This window comes from Varroa destructor, unplaced genomic scaffold (assembly GCF_002443255.2).
Source record: "Varroa destructor unplaced genomic scaffold, Vdes_3.0 BEIS01000006.1, whole genome shotgun sequence".
Classification (NCBI taxonomy): domain Eukaryota; kingdom Metazoa; phylum Arthropoda; class Arachnida; order Mesostigmata; family Varroidae; genus Varroa; species Varroa destructor.
The window spans coordinates 6,172,209-6,194,270 of record NW_019211459.1 but is presented as its reverse complement, the minus strand read 5'-3'; the positions used below and the strand labels follow the sequence as shown (position 1 = coordinate 6,194,270).

The 22,062-nt window shown below is 43.3% G+C and overlaps 1 protein-coding gene and 1 long non-coding RNA gene across 18 annotated transcripts in view; one reads left to right on the top strand and one right to left on the bottom strand.

Moving 5' to 3' along the window:
* The window catches only part of LOC111253553 (basement membrane-specific heparan sulfate proteoglycan core protein-like), a 231,847-nt gene that overhangs the window by 174,175 nt on the left and 35,610 nt on the right, over window positions 1-22,062 (bottom strand). Inside the window, exon 2 of one of the 17 annotated variants that reach the window (XM_086992107.1) lies at window positions 6,141-6,331. The exons of the other annotated variants lie outside the window; for them this stretch is intronic. Within the exon in view, the coding sequence (XP_086848233.1) occupies window positions 6,141-6,149 (9 nt within the window). The 5' untranslated portion in view covers window positions 6,150-6,331. The remainder of the gene's footprint in view (window positions 1-6,140; window positions 6,332-22,062) is intronic. 17 annotated transcript variants of the gene reach the window in all.
* On the top strand, window positions 2,826-20,873 carry LOC147754792 (uncharacterized). Its single transcript, XR_015329679.1, has 3 exons — window positions 2,826-2,904; window positions 19,300-19,416; window positions 20,379-20,873. It is a non-coding gene; the product is annotated as an uncharacterized LOC147754792 (long non-coding RNA).

The window sequence follows — 22,062 nt, the reverse complement described above, 5'->3', positions numbered from 1 at the left end:
CTGATGAAAGGCGCCGCCGGAGTCAGCCTTGCTTGGCACAAGCCCAGACTGTGTGGCCAGTCTCTGCGAAAGGTTGTTCAGGAACGTACAGGCTCTATGCGTGCCTGTACTTCTGTACGAACAAAGCCGTATGTGTTTGCGAAAAACGCCGACTGGCAACTAAGAAGCACTAAGGACAACTGAAAAGCTTACAGAAAATGCGCTAATCAGAACACAAGTAGACGACCGAACAAATGCGGGGACGGGCCAAACGACCAACAACTAACGACAGCAGTCCGCTTTGGCTCTCCAGCGCCGTTTCCACGAAAGCCTTTCCCTCTTCACGCATCGTATATCCCCATTCCAAACCAAAAAAAGGTTAAAAATTCTGCTAAGCCAAAGGCAGCTTCTCTTTCACAATATACGCGGCCAAGCCGGCTTTAAATGGCAAAGCCGTCGCTCATTCAATGGCGGGAAACTTAGCAACGGGGAAAAAAGAGCCTAAGCGTCTCGTAATAAGAGGTTGACTTCTGAAAAGAGGCAACATAGCGGAAATGGGTGCGCCTATAGAAGGGGCTTCAAGCAAGGAAAAAGCTTCTTTCGGATCTCAAGTGGGAATATCGAATGGAGTGCTGACGTTACTGTGGGTAAAATAGCTGCCTGTGTAACCTTAAAAATTAGAAGACGAGTGAGTAGAGGTATGTTGGCGTCTGCGGCGGCTATCGTCGTCAACTCAACAGCAGGAGGCCGTTGTCGTAGCAGTCGTCGAAGGTGGTGGCGCAGTCTACCAAAACTCGCTAGCGACCTCCGTTTCAACTCGACTGTCGGGAAAGTCGACGGAAGAACTGGTCCCAGCCTAGGGTGCCCTGCTTCTTCCACAACGTCGTCATTAACAGCAAGACTTCACTGGCTGCGCCCGTCTCTAACGAGGGAATTTCTAGACCAAAAGAGAGACGCCTGAATGTAGGGAAAGCGTACGCTGTAAAGCAACAGAGCCGCGGCTATTAGACAGCGGTGATCGACGTAGCAACAGTGAATAGAAGCTGTAGGTGGAAAGAGACGGAAATGAGGGTGCTCTATGATCGGGCTGACTTTTCACCAAATGAAAGATGGATACCCTATCGGACTGTGCATTGTAGTCTGATGGCCTGAAACTGCCTAAAGACAGAGCACGATTCGCTTTTAAGCGGCAGCTTTTAAATGACTAATAATTCTATTATGATTTACAAATATAATGTGTGCGCAGGCGACCCATGTCTATGCTTCCGCATTCCTATCGATATTGCTAAAGCTAGTGCTTTTTTCCCCCACGATCAGTGCAGGACTTTCAACATTCTACCCCTAAAAATGAATGAGACTGGATAAAACGTAGCCGGGCGATTTTCTGATGGCAGATGATAATAATAAAAAGGAATAAAGTCACCGCCATTATAACAACAAGATAGTGTATGTATACCATGAATATCAAAATGTTTTTGGCGCCTGTGTTTGGTCTGACATAAAATTGCCAGCTGATTTGTTCATTTATGTTGCATCCTGCTACTGCTAATCCTCGAACATGTCACTGTGACGTTTATTCCTATTCTTCTTTCTACGAATGTATTCCTTTTATTTTCAGTAAATATTGTCAGCTGCTCAAGGCCAAGGTCATTACCGCTAGTGTTACTTTGGCTGGTATTAATTGCAGAAAGGTCGAAAGAGGTAACAGTAGGCCGTCGGTTTGTTTACTCTTGCGTCTCCTTCCTTCATATAATGCTGACAAGTCTAAAAATTGTCATCGAATTTAATTTTAAAAATGAGTTGACCAGTTTTGATTGAAACAAACGCTACCATGTGCCTATATCCCTCTGACACCTCGTGTATATGTGTCCTAGTACTTGATTCAATCTGCAAAAAGCACTCTGATGATCCTACTTGTGGTACTGCCTTCAGGGCTCCACCATTACTGCTTCACACCTCTAGCCATTGTAAACATGCTATAAGACAATAAAATAACAGCACCTAAGACTATGCGCCGGAGGCTGTCTCTTCCTGTATATTGGCTCGAGTTCGGTGTATTTATAACACTGGAAACATATATATGCACAGGTCTAAGCCCCCGGACAAAAGTGAAACGAGCCTCGTTGTATCTGATCGCCGTCGCCTCCTGCAACATGCATATTGTTGGCAGAACTGTTACATCTGCAACTTCTAATGATAGTAATATCTATGTTATTAGTGAAGTTTCTATTGGCAGGACATTTTCCCCACAATCGTGCCGGATTCGCCTGTCGCTTTTGGCACCTGAGCCGCCAGTTTAATGATACTGTTTGATGAATACGGGTGTAACATCCTTAAGTCGCACTCGTTGAGTGGGGCCATTTGACTCAGCTCATTCGCTTTCGGACGTGGGAAAATCATACGTTCTCTTTGCTCTCCGTTAAGTCTCTTTGCATCACTTTGAAATCGCTTCGATAAGGACGTATTGCTTTCGCTGTCGCTGAAAAGATATTTGTTCATAAATACTCTTTTGTATTGTCTGTCGCACTTGGGGGTCACTATTGGACGGCTGCTCCCAGAAACGGCTAGCGGAAAGTAGTCAAACGAAAGGTATGCCAGGGGCAGTTGGAACGAGCAAAAAGTCCGAAGTGGCGCACATTTACATGGACACTGGACACAGCCGCCTGAAAACGGCAGGGCGCAGATCATTGTCATAAAGAAGTGCAGGGCTGTCTTGGCAGGCAGATCTGGCATAGTGCTATATGTTAGTGTAGAACGCTGTAGAGGGGAGAGCGCGTGAAAGGGTGTCTCAGCCTATCGTACAGGCTGAATGGGCTTGAATGGACTATCGTATAGTCACGGTAAGACACGATGCAGATATAATAGTCCACGTGGGGAACTTCGAGTTCTACATACGACAGCAGATGCCAATTGATGTCTACCAAGGTAAGTGCTGCTGGGAACTGAGTCTCAACAATATTTGGTCGTACTATGTCTGTATTTAGTAGCTGCTTTGTATTGTCGATAATGACTTAAGTAGGATAATCAATTTCAAAGGGGTGCAGGTAATCTTAAAGAACATCCTACACGTCCATGAAGTACGTTTGATACTGTGAATCTGCGTATGTACACGTGAAGTGCGGCACGATTAGCGCAGGTAATCGAAAACGCGCCGCTCGTATTTTGTAGTATTCGAATGAAACCCTTCGGTATAACTGGCAGTGGTTTGAGCACTTTTAAAAATTTTATCAGTTGCAAGAGCTTTTACAAATACAACGATAACATATCTCGCATTGACCGAAAATGATATTTTTCGATAAATTACGGTATCAGTTAATTTTATGTTACCTAATGTTGATCTCCTAGTACCGTGACGGGCATTTTCATTCGAACTCAACTTGTCCTTAGTGTCCTTAGTGAAAATATATACCAGGGACGGTCAACAGGCACGGTAGGCCATTTTCCTACCAACTACGAGCGAACTAGGCCTTTATATGTGAGTTCGGAGATTAAAAAAACTTTCTATTCAAAGCTCCAAGGAGACATTTGGTTTAGCCGTCGCTTTTTTTATGTACCATAGAGCAATAGTAGAGTGACAAAGACGGTAGAATGTCAGCATTTCTTAAACCTGTCTAGCCTTCGTTTCTCATTATGAGTCGACAGCTGATACACAATAAGGGGTACACAAACCCTTTCTTATAGATCACAAGTGTCATCAACTTTAAAGGATAATATTGTATGAATACGTTTATTGAACCGAGGATTATAAATGTTCAGTTTTTTGTATAAATGTTCAGCTCTGGTAATACGAGGGGTTCGAAAACAATTTTTGCTTGGATCTCGGCGTTAGCGGTAGAATGTCAGCATTTTAGCAATGATTACAGCAGTAATTACAAGTATCTATAACATCGTCCAAATGAATGTTTGTGCTAACTTATTTTTAATAGCAACTTTTCTGCTCGCGTCCGCCTAATCGACCGCGTTATCGTTGACGCTAAGCGACCCGAGGGCACGGTCATCAAGTCGCAAGGCAAGCGTACCTACGCTTGAACCTATATTTGTACCGTGTCAGCGAAGGGGTTAGTGAAGATTTCCGTGAACTAATAATGCGTAAGCAAATGCCAGCAAACATACCTAAAGATTACTATCTGTTACGAAACTAATACAAAAACTACAATTGCCATTATATAGGAATGAATCATTGTCTTTAATTAATTCTACTGTGGCCTAGGTAATTAGCTCAAGCACCGGCCTTATTGTGCCAGGACTCCGATCAGGTCTATTGATAGCAACTCATTTTGAAATCTTCTACGTAGATGCTCGCGGTATGCTATAGGCAAATGGTTGTCGAGACAACTCCGCTTTTACTCAAAGCAGCTAAAAAACAGCGAGAACTAGTAATAACTAGTATAAACACAGAGTTATCCAATTTGAAGTATTAGCGAAGCGAATTGGTTCATAGTCGCAGGCTCGGGGTCTCGATCGAAGTTGTTATAAAAGCCTATGAATCTCATAGAATTGTCCGAGTCTACAAAACTTCTGCTACTTAACTGTATATTAAGGTGTCTAGGTCGCCGACGTCACTATCATTAGCTATCTTGGACGGAGGAAGATTGGACTTCAAGCAACGGTTTCCAGTTTCCAGAGGGATCGCACAAAGTCCTAGCGTAAAACTGTCCTAAAAATATGCTATGTCATTATGATGAGACAGATATTAAATTTGTGGCTTTCAACTATAGACCACGAATGGGGCTTCTGGGACAAGGGCTAATAAGCATTTGCTCTTTTCACGTGACTATACACTTGTTATATACGTTCAGTTAAATGATATTCACAATAGATATGGGCCTAATGGACGTGGACTTCACATAGAAAAATTAAGCTTTTTATATTCAATAACGATGACCTGACATGATCTTGGAAAGAGTTTTGTCCTTCACCAATAATTGGTGGTCCACCCGATGAACCAACTAATGATGATTGAACCCCAACCGATAGATGTTACTAACGTTAAGTACAATATTATAGAAGCCAACTTACTTTTCGTTTGAGAAAATTGATTGAGATATTGCAGTGACTCAAATAAACCTGTCCCCTATTTTTCTTTTTCATTGAAAGCCTATCGATAGACTAAAAATCATGCAGGCCTTACATTAGAGACCGAAACAGCACTCTAGATGTATTTCTGCTCTCATTATGCACATTCTTTTCTCTATAATACGCTACTGTTAATCGTCTTTACACTATAGTAGCTACGTGTCCTTCAGTACCTTAGAAAAGTTAATTACCGTTTCCTTTTATTTATTATGTTACGTCCAACATGGGTCTAGATAGAACCTTTATTTGTAAAAGAAGCGAACATGAGACGAAACAAAGGCATTATTTAGAATGTATTAATTAAAGACGGTACGTAAATAGGCCGCCTTGATGAGATCACACACAGCACATCCTCCACGTATATTACAATTCAATTTTGCATGATACATTTGTTCAAGAGATCAGCTCTATACTTTAGTAAACATTAATCAGTAAAATTAATTTTCGATTTTACGTTCGATAATTGCTGCCTCCAACAACGATAATAGGCGCCAATAATGTAGATTAGCCTTCCAATGACATCGACCATGTTGTAATAGTTTTTAGGATTTTTTTGCTCAAAAAAATGATCAAGCCCTATTTATTTTCAGCTCGAATGTCTTGTGTTTATTTGTATTTCACTATCGTCCCACTCTTATCGTCCCACGTTGGTCTTTGATACCATTAGTTCCCAAAAAAGTATCGTTACTGTATTATATATAGTTCTTTGAAGTAGTGCTGTTACGGGAACGATGTCTAGATCGTCCACTAGAACCTATGTGTGTGTACGTATATTATCGGAATATGGCTGCCTGACCACTATATCGTCACCGTTACGTCAGCTACTTTTAGTCTCCCTCCCCAATGTCTCTTAGTCGAAACTGTAGCTCTCGCGTCTGCAATTGTTGCCTATGAGGTTGACTGTGAGTTGCTTTTTGGGTAGATATGTGTCAGGTGCATCGCTGCGCCGGCTGAAGGTGGCTCAAGTAGGGATGCCTGAGCACGGGTCGAAATACGGAGTTCCGCGTTGTTTTGCTTGCTGTTGCAGCGGCAACTCTAGCGATATTGTTGGCTGATCTACGATAAAAAACGAAAGGGCTTTATACCTCGAACATGAAGAAATCTTCGGGAGGTTGGCGGGAGGGGGTAGAGGTTAATCTCTTCCACTAGCCTGCCTATTCTGGATCGCTGGACGGCTACGGAGTGCCACTAAAGTAGCCCGGTCTATTCTCATAACCCTTTATCCGTTTTGGCCAGGACGTAAGACGACACGAGAACGACGTGGAGCCAACGTAAGCTGGAAGTGTAAATAAGGCAATTGTTTTCACTTAGCCGTGAGACTGAGTAAGGAGAAGAAAGCGTGAGATACCCCGCCGCCCCTATTGCTCTTCAGATGCGACAATATACCGAAGATATTTAGCTTACAGCTAGGGATATAATCAACAGCAAAAATAGCTGAAGGTCGATGACGCCAAAGGCCACACAGCTTGCACACTGGGATTGCTGGTGAGGAAGAGAAAGACTAGTGGAAAGGCGGAATCGTAGTACGATGCCTACGATGTAACCATCAATCATTCTCCACTTCTCAAGATTGGTTCAATTGAGTAAAAGAGTTTTTTTAAAAAAATTGCATTGCTTCCCTTTTCAACAGGCGACACCTAAGCAGCATGGGAAAGAATCATTTTTCTTATTAAGTGTTAGTTGTTTTTCAAAATGGACCACATAAATTCCTTCATTGCTCCCCGTCACATAATGAATTGCCCGCCATTTCATAAGTACTTGCGCTGAAATTTACGGAATTTGTCCCGTACGGGGAGCAAGCTCTACTCGTATTTTTCGGCGGAATCTTTTGAATTATAAATAATAAAGCAATAGGAATGCAGGTAGTCAATGCTATCTTAAATTACATTTAAATATTTAGTCTTTCTGCGTAGTTCTGAAACGGTTCTAAGTTTTGATGGGAAAAGCCTCTTTTCTCAGTCAACACCTTCTACGCTGTACGTAAGTTGTTACATCCTTGTTAGGAGCTTATGTAAATAATGCGTCTGTTTCTGACAAGATATAATAGGTGCTGACCGATGTAGAGGAGGCCATACACTACATCCTACGGTCCTATGCCAATTCTGGACCCATCGTTTTGTGCATCGTGACAATTATCTGCGATTAGAGTTCACCGAGCCGCATCTAAACTGGCACAGGCTTTATCGACCGAACCCACCGTAAACAACAACCGTTTTCGTTGTTATCCTTTTCCAAATCTCTCTGCGATTTCGATGCCCGTACTTTGTATGTTGTAGCATACATATTTGTTGAGAACTAGCGTCTACGTATGTACTCACGCCAGCTAGCGAGCTGTCACTTCTGTGTTACCTTGCGCCTCAAGCTGTTAATAGGTTTAAAAACGAGACTGCATTGCAAAAAATCCTTGTTTCCCTAAACGACTTCCATACGGCATTAAGGTTTGCTTGTAGGACAAAGCCATATTGATTAAAGGAATCAAACAACTACCTTTCCTCTCTCCATCAACCAAAGAGCGACCATACAGTGGCGAAAAGTACGGGCCGCTTGTTTGCGATCGCGGCCACGCCATATCCGGATCAATCAGACGTCCGTCGGTTCCTTGACTGATCCAGCTTCACTCTTCTGCGTGCACTGCTTGTCCAGAAAATCGAGCTTACACTTTCAGTCCAAATGTCGTCAATAGTCTCTATTCGATGGCGCAAACCTGGTCAGGCCTTAGGCTCAGGCACTGGATAAGTGCCCGTATATATAGGGGGCCGTGTCGCTTCAAACGTTGGCGCAACGCCAACTGCGCGTCGGGCTAGTAATAGTGATTGCAGTGCTCGCGTCTTGAGCGTGTGGGACATTTCATGTTTGGCTCAGATCGACTTAAGCCTAACTCGATTCGCCTGGTTTTGTGACTCCATGAAAAAGGCGCCTGGGTGGCGCCAGCCTCGCCTAGACTAAATGGCCTTCGAAGAACGACCTTCATTTGGACGGCTGTCCGTTGGAGGCGGGAGGCGACAGCGACTGCGGCGGCAACCAACGACGCGGGGCCAATAGCAGTAGAGTCGCTTGTTTCACACAATCCTCTTTTCATGGATGGTCAGAGGGGACCGAAAACGTCCGCAAAGTAAGACCGCAGAGGAGCAGTGGTAGTGGCCTGAAAGAGGAAGCCGGCTTTGCCAGCTCTGCGACGACTGCTATTCTGCTGTTCTTTCCTCTAGCCCTCCAGAACATTTTTCGTCCTGCTGGCAACACTGCAGCAGACGTACATCGTAGATGGGAAAACATTTGCTTCTCCGGCGAACGAGGCTGCTTGGACTATCGATGATGAAGGAGATGAAAAAAGATACCGACAACACGGCCAGCTCGTCGCTAACCGATCATGACAAGCCGAAACTAGACGTTTTTCGGAGACAGCGGTCATATCAGCGGATAGGCTGCTAATAGTGAGACTAAGCTCAAATAGACAGTAACGTATAAGAACGTTTAGCAAGCGCAGACGATTATCTGGAGGTAATAAGAATGCTACTTTACGACGATGCGGTTCCGCGCAAGCGAATATGGTCACGGGTATGTCACTGTAAATGTCAACACAGTCACCTCCATATTTCATCATAATTTATTACATAAGTATTGAATATTATTAGATAATCAAGAAATGAGCTAAAAAAAAAAGTTATGAAATTAACTATCAAATGAATCGAGACAAAGACTAACTACATGTATTAAAAGGATGGCATGGCAATTAAGGTTTTGATAAAAAAAAACCTATGTAAAACTGGTTATGACTGCTGTAATTAGTAACTTTATCACATAGGACAGGAAGCATATTGTCGGCAGGTTATGCGGAGCAGTTGTAGCTACCACAACTATAACTATAAAGGTCGGATCCTTTCATCGCCCCATAGATGTTTGATATAAACTATGCCTTCTCTAGCCAACAGGTTACAGGACGCTCTTAATACTCAAGGCGGCTTTTACTTCCAATAGTGTGCCAAAATGAATGAAAGCGTATGGTTACCCTCCTTCAGATTCGTCCGCTCACATGCTATTACTGCCGGCTTCATGGAAGGATATGCTGACGCTATGGGGATTTAAAATAAATTTTGTCCTAGACTACTTTATTACGTCCAGCCACCGTTTTTTACGTTAGTCACCGACCAATTGACGGTACGATTTTAGCTTTAGATTTAAATTAGATTTAATTAATTATTTCAATGTATTGTTTGCATATACAGCATGAACTTACTTTGAGTGATTTAACCGAAATTGCATTCTTTGTAGCTAGAGTATTATATCAGTGATACTAGCGGCTCAGAATACATTTGAAAGAATCATTTTTTATAAACGTGTTCCCGCTTGGCCCTTTATTTCCGTAGCGAGTTTCCATTTGGAGCTACCACCAAATCATCTCAAATTCGGTTGTGGTTACTAAGTTGGTTCTTATCGATATACAAAAACTATGGTTAGCAACACCCTCATCTTATTTTCTACATTTGCCCCTGTCATAATAAGCTCGCACATCATCTGGCGTTCCTCCAATGAGCTATGTTAGTTGTGCCTTTAGAGGTTAGGTCTCTTGAGGTAAAACACAATAAATGTGTCATTTGTGTGTTTTGGCCTTTTCCGAATTTATCTTTGGTTTTTCAGTCTCTTTCTCATTTGACTACGGCGTGATATCGACCGATTTATCTCCTGCACTACGGAAAAGGTACTGTTGCATAAATGCTCGAACGCGACTGCAAGTGTCCAGGCAGCTAAGATCTAATGATAATTTTTTCGCATTCACTGAACATACTTCTTTTGCACTACCGGCAAAATCATATATATAAATGTACCTGCGACAAATAAGCAGAGGAAGCTGGTTCTTCCTATTGAGGCTGCTCACTCTGTCACATGTAACTGTGTGAGCGTGTGCGTACGTAGCTATCAGCATTCTTCATTCTCGTCACTGTTATACCCTATTCGTTTCCTTGCACTCGCACTGACTTTTGTGCGGTCGCGGTACTCCGGCGGAGTCTTTAATTCTTCTTGGTGGTCATCTGACTCATCACCGTTAGTATTTATCGAAATAAGGGCGCGCTTGGGGTTGGCGGAAAAGTGACGCTTAAAGCACGGCCAGCTGAAGTTGGCTTCCCCCGTAGGCTGTGAGCTTGGCGGAATGGGCACGACGGAGAGGACGGACGTCTGATGCTGAGAGGCTACATTTATTTTCAAACAAGGAGGATCAACGGATTTAGCTTAAGTCTTCCTTCGCTTACCTGCCTCCGCTTTGCACGCACGCTCCTGTTTTTTTCCGACTAACACCACCAGTTTCTTTGTCATCGTTTTCATCGTCCATCCCTTCTTATTTCTGGCCGCTCTGCAGCTGTCACCATCTCTTACTCTACAATTTCCTCTTAAATTTGCGTTCCCTTTATTTTGCGTAGAGATAGAGAGGGAGAAAGAAAAAAACAACCTTTTTTGCGTCCAACACAGCGAATCCACAATTTCCGGAAGCTGTAGCAATCGTTACGGATTTCGGACGGACTGCTTTCGAAGTCACTTCGAGCTGACTGAGTTTCTCGTACTCCAAAATACCGCAATCCGTGCCGCTCTTGCTTCGTTCTGCCCGCTCTGAGGCCATCCTGAGGTACCTAGGCAAGACGGCTCGTCAGTCTGGTCCGCCGCTATAACTGCTGTCCCAGCTTGACTAATCCACAGACTTGCCCCGGGCGTTTTCTTCTCCCTCTTTCAGTCTTGCTATGCTGTCAGTCTAGTCTGCTTGCCTGCCTGCACTTTCCTGGTCTCTAGTTTTTTTCCGGTCCCTACCTCGCCCTAACACTCTATAAACTTCTTGGCCCGTTCTGATCTCGTTCGCTTCACATCATTCCACTATCTCCGTCAGCGCCAGTGCTGCTGCCTGCTGCATTTTGCCCCCGCCGCACGAAGACTATTCGATGCCCGTCGCAATTCACTCCCTAGAATATATACCCGGAAGTGCATACTGGCTGCAGCATCAAGTTACCTAGCTGAGGGTACACCCATCTTGAAACAGCACGGTGACGCTGTGCGCCGTCGTGTCTTATACTGTTATACCTTTTTGTCTTCCCTTCGACGACTCGATTAATCCCCATCCATGTGAGCTCCCGCGGAGCCACAAGCGTCCGAAAGGGAAGCCCGTTGCTCGAAAGAACAAGAGCAGTGACGGTCTCTCACTCATGCTGTCCCTAGTTAAGGTGTCCTGCTTATCGTAACATATATATCCATACGTCGACCAAAAAAAAGCTATTAGGCCGCTTAGCTATTCACTGCCACGAGACAATCTGCTATCACATCATTTTTCAGTCCTAGTATCATTTGAGTTCTTCGCGTCGGCTTTCGGCGCAGCAAAGCCATCACGCTGATGCAAGCACAACAAGTTCTACATTGTAATCCTGCACTTGAGTGAGACGAAAGCCCTTTCCCATATTCCAGAGGCTGACATTTTAATTTCTCATTTCTTCTTTTCCAGTCCAGTCCAGTTCTTTATAACGTTCCCTTATGATATTTTAATGTCCTGGTCTGCGTCGCTGAACTTTATTTCCAGTTTCAGCTGCCGCTGCTATTGTCGCCCGACCGGACGAGCCAGTTAAACGTGTTCTGTCGACTCGCTGGCTTTCTCTATTCCAAACTTGGCCTTTCAACAGGCGCCCTCTACATATTGTCCCTCACTATTCAGCGACTTTGGTTCAATGATTCGTCTTTATCGGTTATAGAACGTTCGTTATAATCCACAACTAAATAGTGCAGAGCCAGATAGAGGGAGATGTTCTGCTATGGGAAACGCTGCTACGCCCTGGATGATTTCTTTTTCTCAACCTTCTGCTATTTATTTGTTTTTGTTAGACCCATGTAGCACTGACGTAGCGAACCGGATTAGCTGGTTGCTTCAGGCCAAATGAGCTCACGGAATCGACTAAGAGGAGCAGCAATAGAAACAACAAGGACAAAACAGTGATGGATAACGCAAAACAAACACACACATACATACGTGTATGTGTGTGACCAGACACCTCAACCTCAGCAATGGTGCAAGTAGACGTAGTGGAACTTATTAGGTATCTGCCCAAGACGCCCGTGAACACAAAAACACAGTTCGACCCAGAACGTAGAAATGCAAAATGAACAGAGAAAAACAGATAGCTAGTCATAGATTCATGGTTTATGGACTCGATGGTCGACTAGATGATCGCTAGAGACCCAGATATGTCTCGTTTAATTAATTCGTTTGCCACTGTATCGGATGATGCCCCTTATTGCTATTTTGCCATCTAACTTGGTCTGCTTGGGTTAACTCGGTCTACAAGTCGAACCACACGCACTTATACTAAGTAAATGGAGCAAAGATGAGGATTGAAGATAGGAAGAACATTTGCAGATAATAAGTTATACGAATAAACGAAGACTCTATTGCTAATCGGTATTTTTCTACGCCTGTGTCCGCTTAAGCGACTAGAACTTACCATCGGCTTTAACAAAACAAGCTTTTTGTTCGCTACTTGGAGAATGGGGATAAACGTTTTTAAACACGATTTAAACGATTCCTATGTAAATAAACCTACGCTTATCGAAATCAAGTCGACAAAAAACAATGTAACATTATGGAACAATATAATTTCGTTGTATCGTAGAGGTTGCGTAAGATAAGTTCTTTATATATTTTGGCTATGGCTGGTTACCATAACGGATAGGTACGACTACGTTCTCTAATATCTTTGTACCAGACGAACTCCATCATCATTATAAATTTCCCTAGCCGTTTGAAGTCGAGCGTACTCAACGCTCCCAGTCTTCATAGGGCTTTCGAACAATCCGAAAAAGACTTCCATCGAGCAAAATAGGAAATCGGCAATGCGGGTCCTTTTATATCTTTTGAACGTCGTAGCAATTCATCCGTAAGGAACGTCCGTGGCGGTAAATGTAGCAATATTTTAGTTAAATAGCTATTTTCATTGAGACGCAGCTCAGATATGAACCAGTTGGAGTGTGGATCATTTATCCCAAGTACCCTTTATTTAATACAGTAGTAGCTAAGTTGGATAAGATGAATGTTTCGGGTACGTCTCTATACCATTGTGAATAAGGTTAAATTTACTAATTCATTTTCCTTTTTTTATCTACAGTCCAGAAACAACTACGTTGAATCGTGGCAAAAAACATCTCTTGGTAGAATAAAAGTTGATTTATTACTACGGTCTTCAATATTATGGCTTACTGCTTGAGCTCGCATCGTAATTGAGTCCCGATTTACTAAAACTCTGGAAGTGCGTTTACGCGATTAGACCCAACTGATAGTAACTTTAAATAGAGCTCTAAGCGCCGGATCTGACCGGATCAACGATTGCTATCGTATAGGACGGAAAAGGGCTTTTGGGCACGTTGATCTACGCGACGCGGGTCCGGTGGACTCGATGTATAGCCGAGTGTGCGTGCAAGATGAAATAGCTGATCCATATGGCTGTTACAAGGGACTATGTCTACACAAATAGAACCAATAATTCAAAATAAACTAGTAATGGGGCAAGTATTAGACCGGCAATAGGACGAGCAGAAAGATTACTAAATCAGCGGTGAACTACGTAATGGCAAATTTGATTGATGACGCGAAAAGCCTTCTCTGTTTCTGACCAGACAGATCTCTATAGTTACTAGTATTTGTTATATCTTGGTGAATACTTTGGGTTTTCCTGTGAACCTCGCTATTTCAGATGTATAATACACTTAGGGACTAAGTAACATGCCATTGGGAACGGGCAAGCCCGTCCGAGTCTTGACATACGAGCATATAAGTTCCTGTACACACTCACGCAGCGCTGACACGGGAACACACGATATGGCGGAAGACCTAACCATTGAATCAGCTATTTTCGGGCGCCTGAACTTAGCTGACACAATTGCTGTTGTCCAGTACACATCGTGACAACCCATTCTCAGTATTCGGCAACAAACGACAAATACCAGCGGTAAGTCACTTCAGTAACAAATATCATTGCCTGTGAGGACGCACCTATGCGAACACTATTCCGTCTAGTCTGACGTAAGGTGTCACTGAGATCACCAGTGGCCTGACATCATATCCTAATGACTTTAACACGTTTCCAACGATCTCACCGCCACCCCTCTACTTCTTTCGTAAACCCCATACAAACTGTATGTTAAACCAATTTGGGTACTTCATAGCGAAACGGCCCAGCAGGCAGTTAAAGTAGTAAACACCTTGAAATCCATCGGACCCTTCATCGTTACGTTAAATACTCCTGGCACAAATATGGCCCCTTTTTTTTACGCAAGCATCCGCCTTGCCTTGATGTGTCTTCAGTTTCCCTTTTTTTAGACTTACTATAAATATAAGCACGGCAGGACATGAAGTATTTAGTGGAAGCGCCGCTTCTATTGCTGCTACTGCGATCTTATGGTCTCTTCGTTGCCATTGATTTTCTCTGGCTTTCATTATTTTGCTTCCTCTCTGCCTGTTTTTCTCTGCTGTTCTTCTCTGTTCAACGTTCGTCGTCGACGCAAGAAGCACGGATCTCTGCTATCCTTGTCCTGAGCTTAGCCTGCCACATCCTCGCCTCGACAAAAGCAGTAGGAGGAGTCCTAGCTCGAACTAGTCCTTACGTCCTGGAGTGAGATCTTGCTTGCGCTCTATCTTGTTCCATATCATTGCTATGGTTCTATCGTGTCCCTTCTTGGCCTTGTTAAGTTCTTTTCGACTTGCTCCTTGCTACTGTTCCCGTGTGGGAAAGGATCTTCCAGCGGCTTTACGAGCCAAGTGCGTTAGATCTTTTTCTTCACATTGATGTTCACTCGTATTGCGCATCGAGCAACGGACAGCTGTGGCAATGGTGGTGCTGCCCCCGCGACTGCTGCCGCGTATTATAACGACTCTACCATAAAGGCGTTTTCCCACGGCTGCCGTAGCCTACACTATGCCTTGTTCCCGGCGAATTTCCTCTCGTCGCATTGGAGTCTTTGACGTTCCAGCTGCTGGCGGTTTTGTTTCTTTCATGTAGCCTAAATAAATGCTCGTTAGAAATAAGACTGACTACACTCCCTAGAGGGATGGACGGTTCCGCGTTGCTGCTGGCTAGTGAGTTCCTCTTATCGTACTCAGCATCGTCTCAAGAAACAAGCAAACGAACGAACGTGCTGACGGGGCGAAAAGGGGGAGCGGACGAGATGCTGCTGTGGGCAGGGAAGAGCATTCGAGAGAAGTCTCACCGAATTAGCCTGTTCCTTGCAGAACTGCCGCACTACGGCCAGCGAATCCGACGAAAAAAATGCAGAAAAGAAGGAGGAAGCTCCGGGAGTATCTGATGTTGCTAGGCCCCAACTAACCATAGGACAGCCCACGTCTCTGCATGTCTATGGCTTCTCGTTCAGTAGTCAAGACGGGGTCCTCGCAAGGCTCAAACGTTGTACGGACGGCAGCTACTACAAAAGGGAGATCGTTTGAAAATCTTACCCCGACGAGAAAAGAATGAACAGGAAAGTAGCTGCAGTTGAAGCTAAGGAATTCTAGAGCTTGGTTATCGTTTGAAATGCACTTCTATACCGTAGATGTGGGTTTTCACATATGTGTTGTACCAGAATTCGATTTCATGGTACATATTGGGTTCGAACGAAAGTCAATACGTTTTGTCTACCTTATGTGGGCTAGAGAGAGCTAAGGTTCTCCTGCTAGACTGTGTGAACTGATATAGAATATACCTACTCGCGAACCTGATATACAACACAATGTGTGTGTGTGTGCGCGCGTGCGTATCTATGCTTCTGTGTATGTGCGTACGTCAAACATGATGAAGAGGACGTACATAGCGAGAACGAGAGGCTAGTATATGAGTAATTACGAGAATGTAGAAAGACAGAAACAGAGACAAGCATGGATTATTCCGCTAGGGTTTGGCGCCGACTATATATACGGACAAAATGTGAAAATAACGGATTGAGGATTACGTTTACACGTTAAGGAACGTATTGCTAATCTCTTGTGGTTTAATGAGGCATCACTAGCCCAAGCTTGCATCGACTATGTGCGCAAAAAAAGTATGATATTAATCAATAATAATACGAACTTATCTAGACCAAGTGGGAACGACGTACTTAGACATACGGCCAACTATTTTACCGTTTCGAGGATTGTTCTGGCACCGTTATTCAGCTGACTGTACAGATGAAGGATGAAAGGTACGCCCCTCATTTGGTATTCTCATATGAAGCGCTGGAAGATGTGTCTTGCACTCTGTCAAGCAGGTGTGTGGCTTTGACCAAAATATGTTCTTAATATAATAAAGATATAAAACGCGTATTTCTTTATACAACTCAGATAATCATTTCTTATCTCTGTCTTTTTGACGTAACCTATTGTATTGTACACGTTTTAAAATTCACTCATATGGAGCATGCTTGTCGTACATGGTCACACATTTGAGCCGTACGTACACAAACAATCAAACGACTCTTCAGTCTCATAAGATGCCTTCCCTTTTATTATTCAGATAGGAGTCCCGCATATATTTGTATTGCCGGGGTCATTGATACCTGTGTGATTAGAAGACTTCTCAGTGGTCCATATACACAATGTAACCGTGATTTATTTGGTTATTTCCGCGAACGCGTTCCGCCTTCCAAGCGAAGAGTGTCTTGATAGCAGCAAAATCGATAGATATAAACGGCCTTGCAATATCTTCCCTTAAATCGCTTTTTTTGAAAACCACAACTCCTGTCCCACCTTCTCTTCCTCCAGCTGCGGCTTCTAAGTATACCCCATCCACAGAGCGGCGGTAAAGTTTTTAAAAAAATAAACGAGCCATAGTCTATAGTAGCGGCAGTCCGCAACGGACTACAATGCTTGCTGGTTTTAGACAGATAGGCAACTTGCAATTAGCTGTTGTAAGAAAAGGACTAGTTATTCTGATAAATGAAAAGTAGCGAAGTAGTTGTGGTCGTTAAAAGTTTCCCCAGGTGCTGCTTAATTTTGGGCTTTTTTCTTCCGAGTTCTAGACGACGAAGACGGTTCCATGCGTCGCCGACCATTGCTTGCTGGGATCGGCAGGTTTGATTCCTTTTCGTTTGACCCATTGACGCCAGCGTATGTCTGCCGGATCATCAAAGAAAGCGACCCCATGAGTCCTATATAGTCGTGAACGTGATAAGCCCACAAGCCGCATATGTCACGCGAAACGAGAGACGGGGAAATTTACGGTTGCGTCTTTGAAAAATCTCGAATCGCAGCGGTTTCGTAGTAATGAAGACATTCTCTCAGAATACTTTACTATAGATGTCGTATATCAAAAGTGCCCGCTATATATAAAAAAGAAAAACTCTATGGCAGCTGTCAGACTAGAGATAAATAATAAGCGTCGTTAGTGGTGCATCAATTCGTACCGTCAACCGGACGGGTCCTGATTTTTTATTTTATCTTCATTCTGTTGATGCGCTGGCGTTGAAATGCAAACCTAGTTATGATACGATATGGATCGGTGACAGTGACGAAGAGCAATCAAGGGTTTCAAAGGAACGCTGAATAAAAACATTTACGCATTTCACTGCAAATATAGGTACACATATATCAATATATTTAATGCTGCAAAAATTTTACAGCTTCCACTGTTGATCACCAGCTAACAACTGGACGATCAGCGTCCACGTTTGACGCTTTATGTTACCTCTGTACCACAATTTAATTAGCTAGTGATCGATGCTTGCCTATGGTTCCTATAAATATGCTGGAGTTACACAGACAACAAAGTAACTCGCGCTCTACTTCGTTTCCTCTTTTTCTCTCAATATGCAAAGCCCGTCGCTCTGTGGAAATTTTTTGTTCACTAAAAGCCAGTCATTCGTTTGCGTCATAGTCCGCTTGCCCGGAACACCGTTATACTGGACTTCTACTGTCAAAATACCTATGATTAGGGCGCGTCTGGACTCGTCGCGTGTGTTTGTTCGTAAAGGCAGTAAGAACAAATCGCAGTTGTTTATTTCCATCACAAACGAACGACTGTGCTTACGCATTAGCGAGCAGGCACATGTTGGTACTGACGGATCCTTTCGCATCCGTCGAACCGCCGCCCAACGGGAGTTCTTTAGAAGTGCTCCAGCAAGGACAGAATAGGACGGCTGGACTCTAGCATATTCTAGGGATACAGTATGTACCTACCGGTAGCATAACATAGCCAAGCTAATCAATGTTTGAATTTGTTTCCACAAAAGAATTATTTTGATTGCTCTATCTCCCTAAAGAAACGGAAACTAACAACCGTATAGTAACTGGCATTGGTAGGAAGCTTGTGTTCCTCTACCCTCTATATGAAATATCACGATTATATGAGAGAGTGTTCTTGACTTAATATTAAAATAACAATATTATCTTCGAGTTTCGACGAAGTAGTCTTGCTTAGGAAATTTCGTACACTATGCGTTGCTCCTAACGCTACGCCAACTTTATCCAAACTAATAACTTACATTATTACTAAAACTTAGTGATCTTAGCTGTTTTAGTCCGCCGTTAAAGCATTCCATCAGATGGCTGGCTTCGAAACGAACGCTCGTTTCGGCGCTCGGATTCGAACCCAGGCCACCACGTATTCGTTAAGTTTAGCAGGCAAACACGCTAGGCTATCACCAGGATTAAGATCCCTATAAGTGCAATGCTAGCATCCCGCTTACTAGAACTATTGTCTTCTCTACCTCTCTCAGAGAGCGACTTACTCCATATCGTCTTAGAAGACGTCATTAAACTGCCTATTTTAGCTTATTAGATCTTAGTTATTAGATAATTTAGAGGAGGTCGTGTATCAGAAAACAGTCTCTATAAGCCACATTTATATTTTACGGTGACAATCTACAAACATACGTTGGCCCTTGCTCAACTCAGTTCCCCCGTAAATGCCTAGAGGTTTCTCAAGTTTGGTGAAACAAGTTGAAACTGTTCTTATTATAACGTCATCAGCTCCCGAAATTGAAGCTTATAAGTAATAAATTATATCGGTCGAAAGTCAGTATCGTGATTATGTCACCTCTTCTTTTACCCGATGACATCAATGTCGACAATGGACCAGCATATACCAAGAAATGCGATTTATAATCACGGCGTAATCATAATTAAGAACGGCACTATGACACAAATGTCGATATCTCGTTTTCATACAAATCTAGCGAAAGAAAATACCTAAGACTTGATCATGTATCAATAGTTCCGTAGACAGATTACTACCCATATTTGCCTGGATATTTCAGATGGAAACAGTACGATGTCTGTTCGGTTTGCTAATACCCGACCTACGGGAGTCGTCGGCTACGAGAGTCACGTCCGTAAACGCTTGCACGTACGGCCTTCGACACCCTCTGCAACAGGTAGACACTCCAATTATAGGTCGTTGCGGCAGGAAATACCGCGGGTTAAGGTAACGCATCCGCAACGGGGCTGGCTTCTCTTTAATGTAAAACAAGAGCTGTCGACACATACCCCAAAAACATATGCTTTTATGTTCAGTGAAAACTATGTTGTCGTTGAGACGAGGCTCCTCCCGTTGCATTTTCCTCATATCAGCTGCTTCGAAGCCTTCCAACGACCTAGCAAGCAGCGTCTGAAACTTTCCATTCCAAACGGGTCCTTTGAATCGTGTTACGGTCATCCATCGAATTGGCTGCTGTTAGCATTGGGGTACCTAGCTCGGAGACGGATCGGCACCCCACAGCGAATACACATTCCTAATATACCGCAGGGACTGGTTGACCTTCGAGTAGGCTCGACGTTAAGCATACATCGTTGCCGCTGATAGGGGCATAAAGCGACGCCACTGACACGATTCATGTTTTAACATGTTTTAACAATATCTTAAAGTTAAGATAGCATCCCGATGTGCTTTTGCAGAAATCGATTTTACTGCGTGAACGTGTACAGCTACTTATTAGCTTTTTGAGCGCGTACCTAGGACCCCGCCCCGCAACTAGCGATGAGCGACCTACGCTGCCCGAAAATTACTAGCCTATAGGCCAAACATCTAGCAACTAAAAAAAGAAAATGATTTTGGTGGCAACACGACCACCTCCGCACGTTCTGTCAAACGTTTCATCACGGAGCTTAACTTTGATACTTAACTATCTCATTTATCGGCTTCTATAGTAGTAAACACACAACGCTGAAGGGAAACACGCTTGGCCGTTCACTATTTTACAAAGGGCTATAGCATGGAGAAAAATATAGACGTGCGAAGCCCGGTTGACAGAGATGCGTAACAGCACCAGTCTGCTTGACTATTGTACGTCACCTCCCATACTAACAGCCGTCATCGACGAACCCTTTCTGTTCACAGGTGTCTCGAGCCAATACTCAATATGCTCAGTCGCCTAAGCTGCAAACGCTCTTGCAAGTCAGCAACGTTGAGAAGTACAAGACAAATTGGGCTGAAGAAAAAATGAAAAGGAGACTCTGTCCCCGTTAACCGTCCGACCGATCAGACGTCGAACTTCCTTGCAAAATTTTGTTCAGCGCCTATTCCTGCTGCAGCTGGAAACCTGCCAACGGCAAACGCCATACTGAACAGGTAATGTAATAGCAATCGGTTGCAATTGATACTGAGTCGCTGTCAGCTTAAGTGCTGGGCTGGAAAATGCTTTGAAAATAAAGCATTTCGCCGAAAGGGGTACAGATCACCGGTTTAATGTTAATGTCGTTCGCATGAATGGCTGTCCTACTTGTGACCGCGTGCCCCCTTAACCATTGGTTAGCCTGATCGAGACAGAAAGACTTCGCAAATAGAAGCTCATACTATCCGCACGCAGGTGCCAGAGAGCTCAACTGTTTAGCTACTTAGGAAAATCGCGCTGGCATACGTAAAATATTACGCACGGGCGTATATCCAAAATAGGCAAACAGTATCGCTAAGCGTATAACTTTGCAAAGAGAATGACCAAGCAACTGGGTTTAGTGTGTGGCATGCCCAACTGTCTGCGATTTGAGCTATGTAGTACTCGTATTTTCTAAGAAACATGGTCGAAATAGAGGTTAAATAAGCGAACGCATTTTAGTTACAAGTCAGACATTGACGAACTAGCGAGTCAAGCAAGTATCGAACTTGGGCCTGATTTTGTTGAGAAGCACCTTACGTTATGAATGACATATCTGAGTTACCTTCTAACCTCACCTCACCTATTTACTGCGCTCTGTTTGTTTCGCAATCTGCTCCGCAGACCAACCTACCACATAGCCAAATTACACTTCATTAGCACTTCTCTAGCAGTAGTAGCGCCACTTGCTCTTGTTTGTTCCGAATGTATACAAGATGATTATAATAACATTATTATAATGAGAACGAACTACTAATTATAATTAGACTAGCTGATATAGTATTTATAGCAATATAATCAAGGATATAATAATCACCTTCATTTAGGGTATAGAAAAAGTAAAAACGAACTTGAACTTTTATCTCAGGTGGGAGGGAACTTACCATGAGAACAAGTTATTGATCTTTTGTAGATATAACATCTCTATTCAATCGAACAGTGGCATCGCTATTACTGGACTATCGTTCTTCGCTGAATTCAATCGTATCCGTACGGATCTCTATAGAACTTATTCTGCCCTCTGTTCACGACAAAAATATGATTATTTTGAAGTGAAAACTAAATCAAGGAACAATGCCGCAGCAAGGCAAGTAACTTGAAATGTCGGTGATCACGGCGGTCTGCTAATTCTCAAGCAAAACAGCTGACAAGTTACAAACGAAGTTCTGTAAAGCCATCTCAAGGTGTTACAATCTAGAGAGAGAGAGTGTCATTTAGTGCGTAGCATGTTCCCAGGCCCGCACTAGATACGACAGTACATTTTGTTACTGGAGTCAACTTATTATTTCTACTCCCCATTCAACCGCATTGCTGATAATTCTCTAATATATATATATATATATATTCCCTGAGCTTCGTTCATAGAAGCGCACATTTCGAGATGATTATTAGAAATGCAATATATTGGTATATTCTGCAGGGCTCTATATC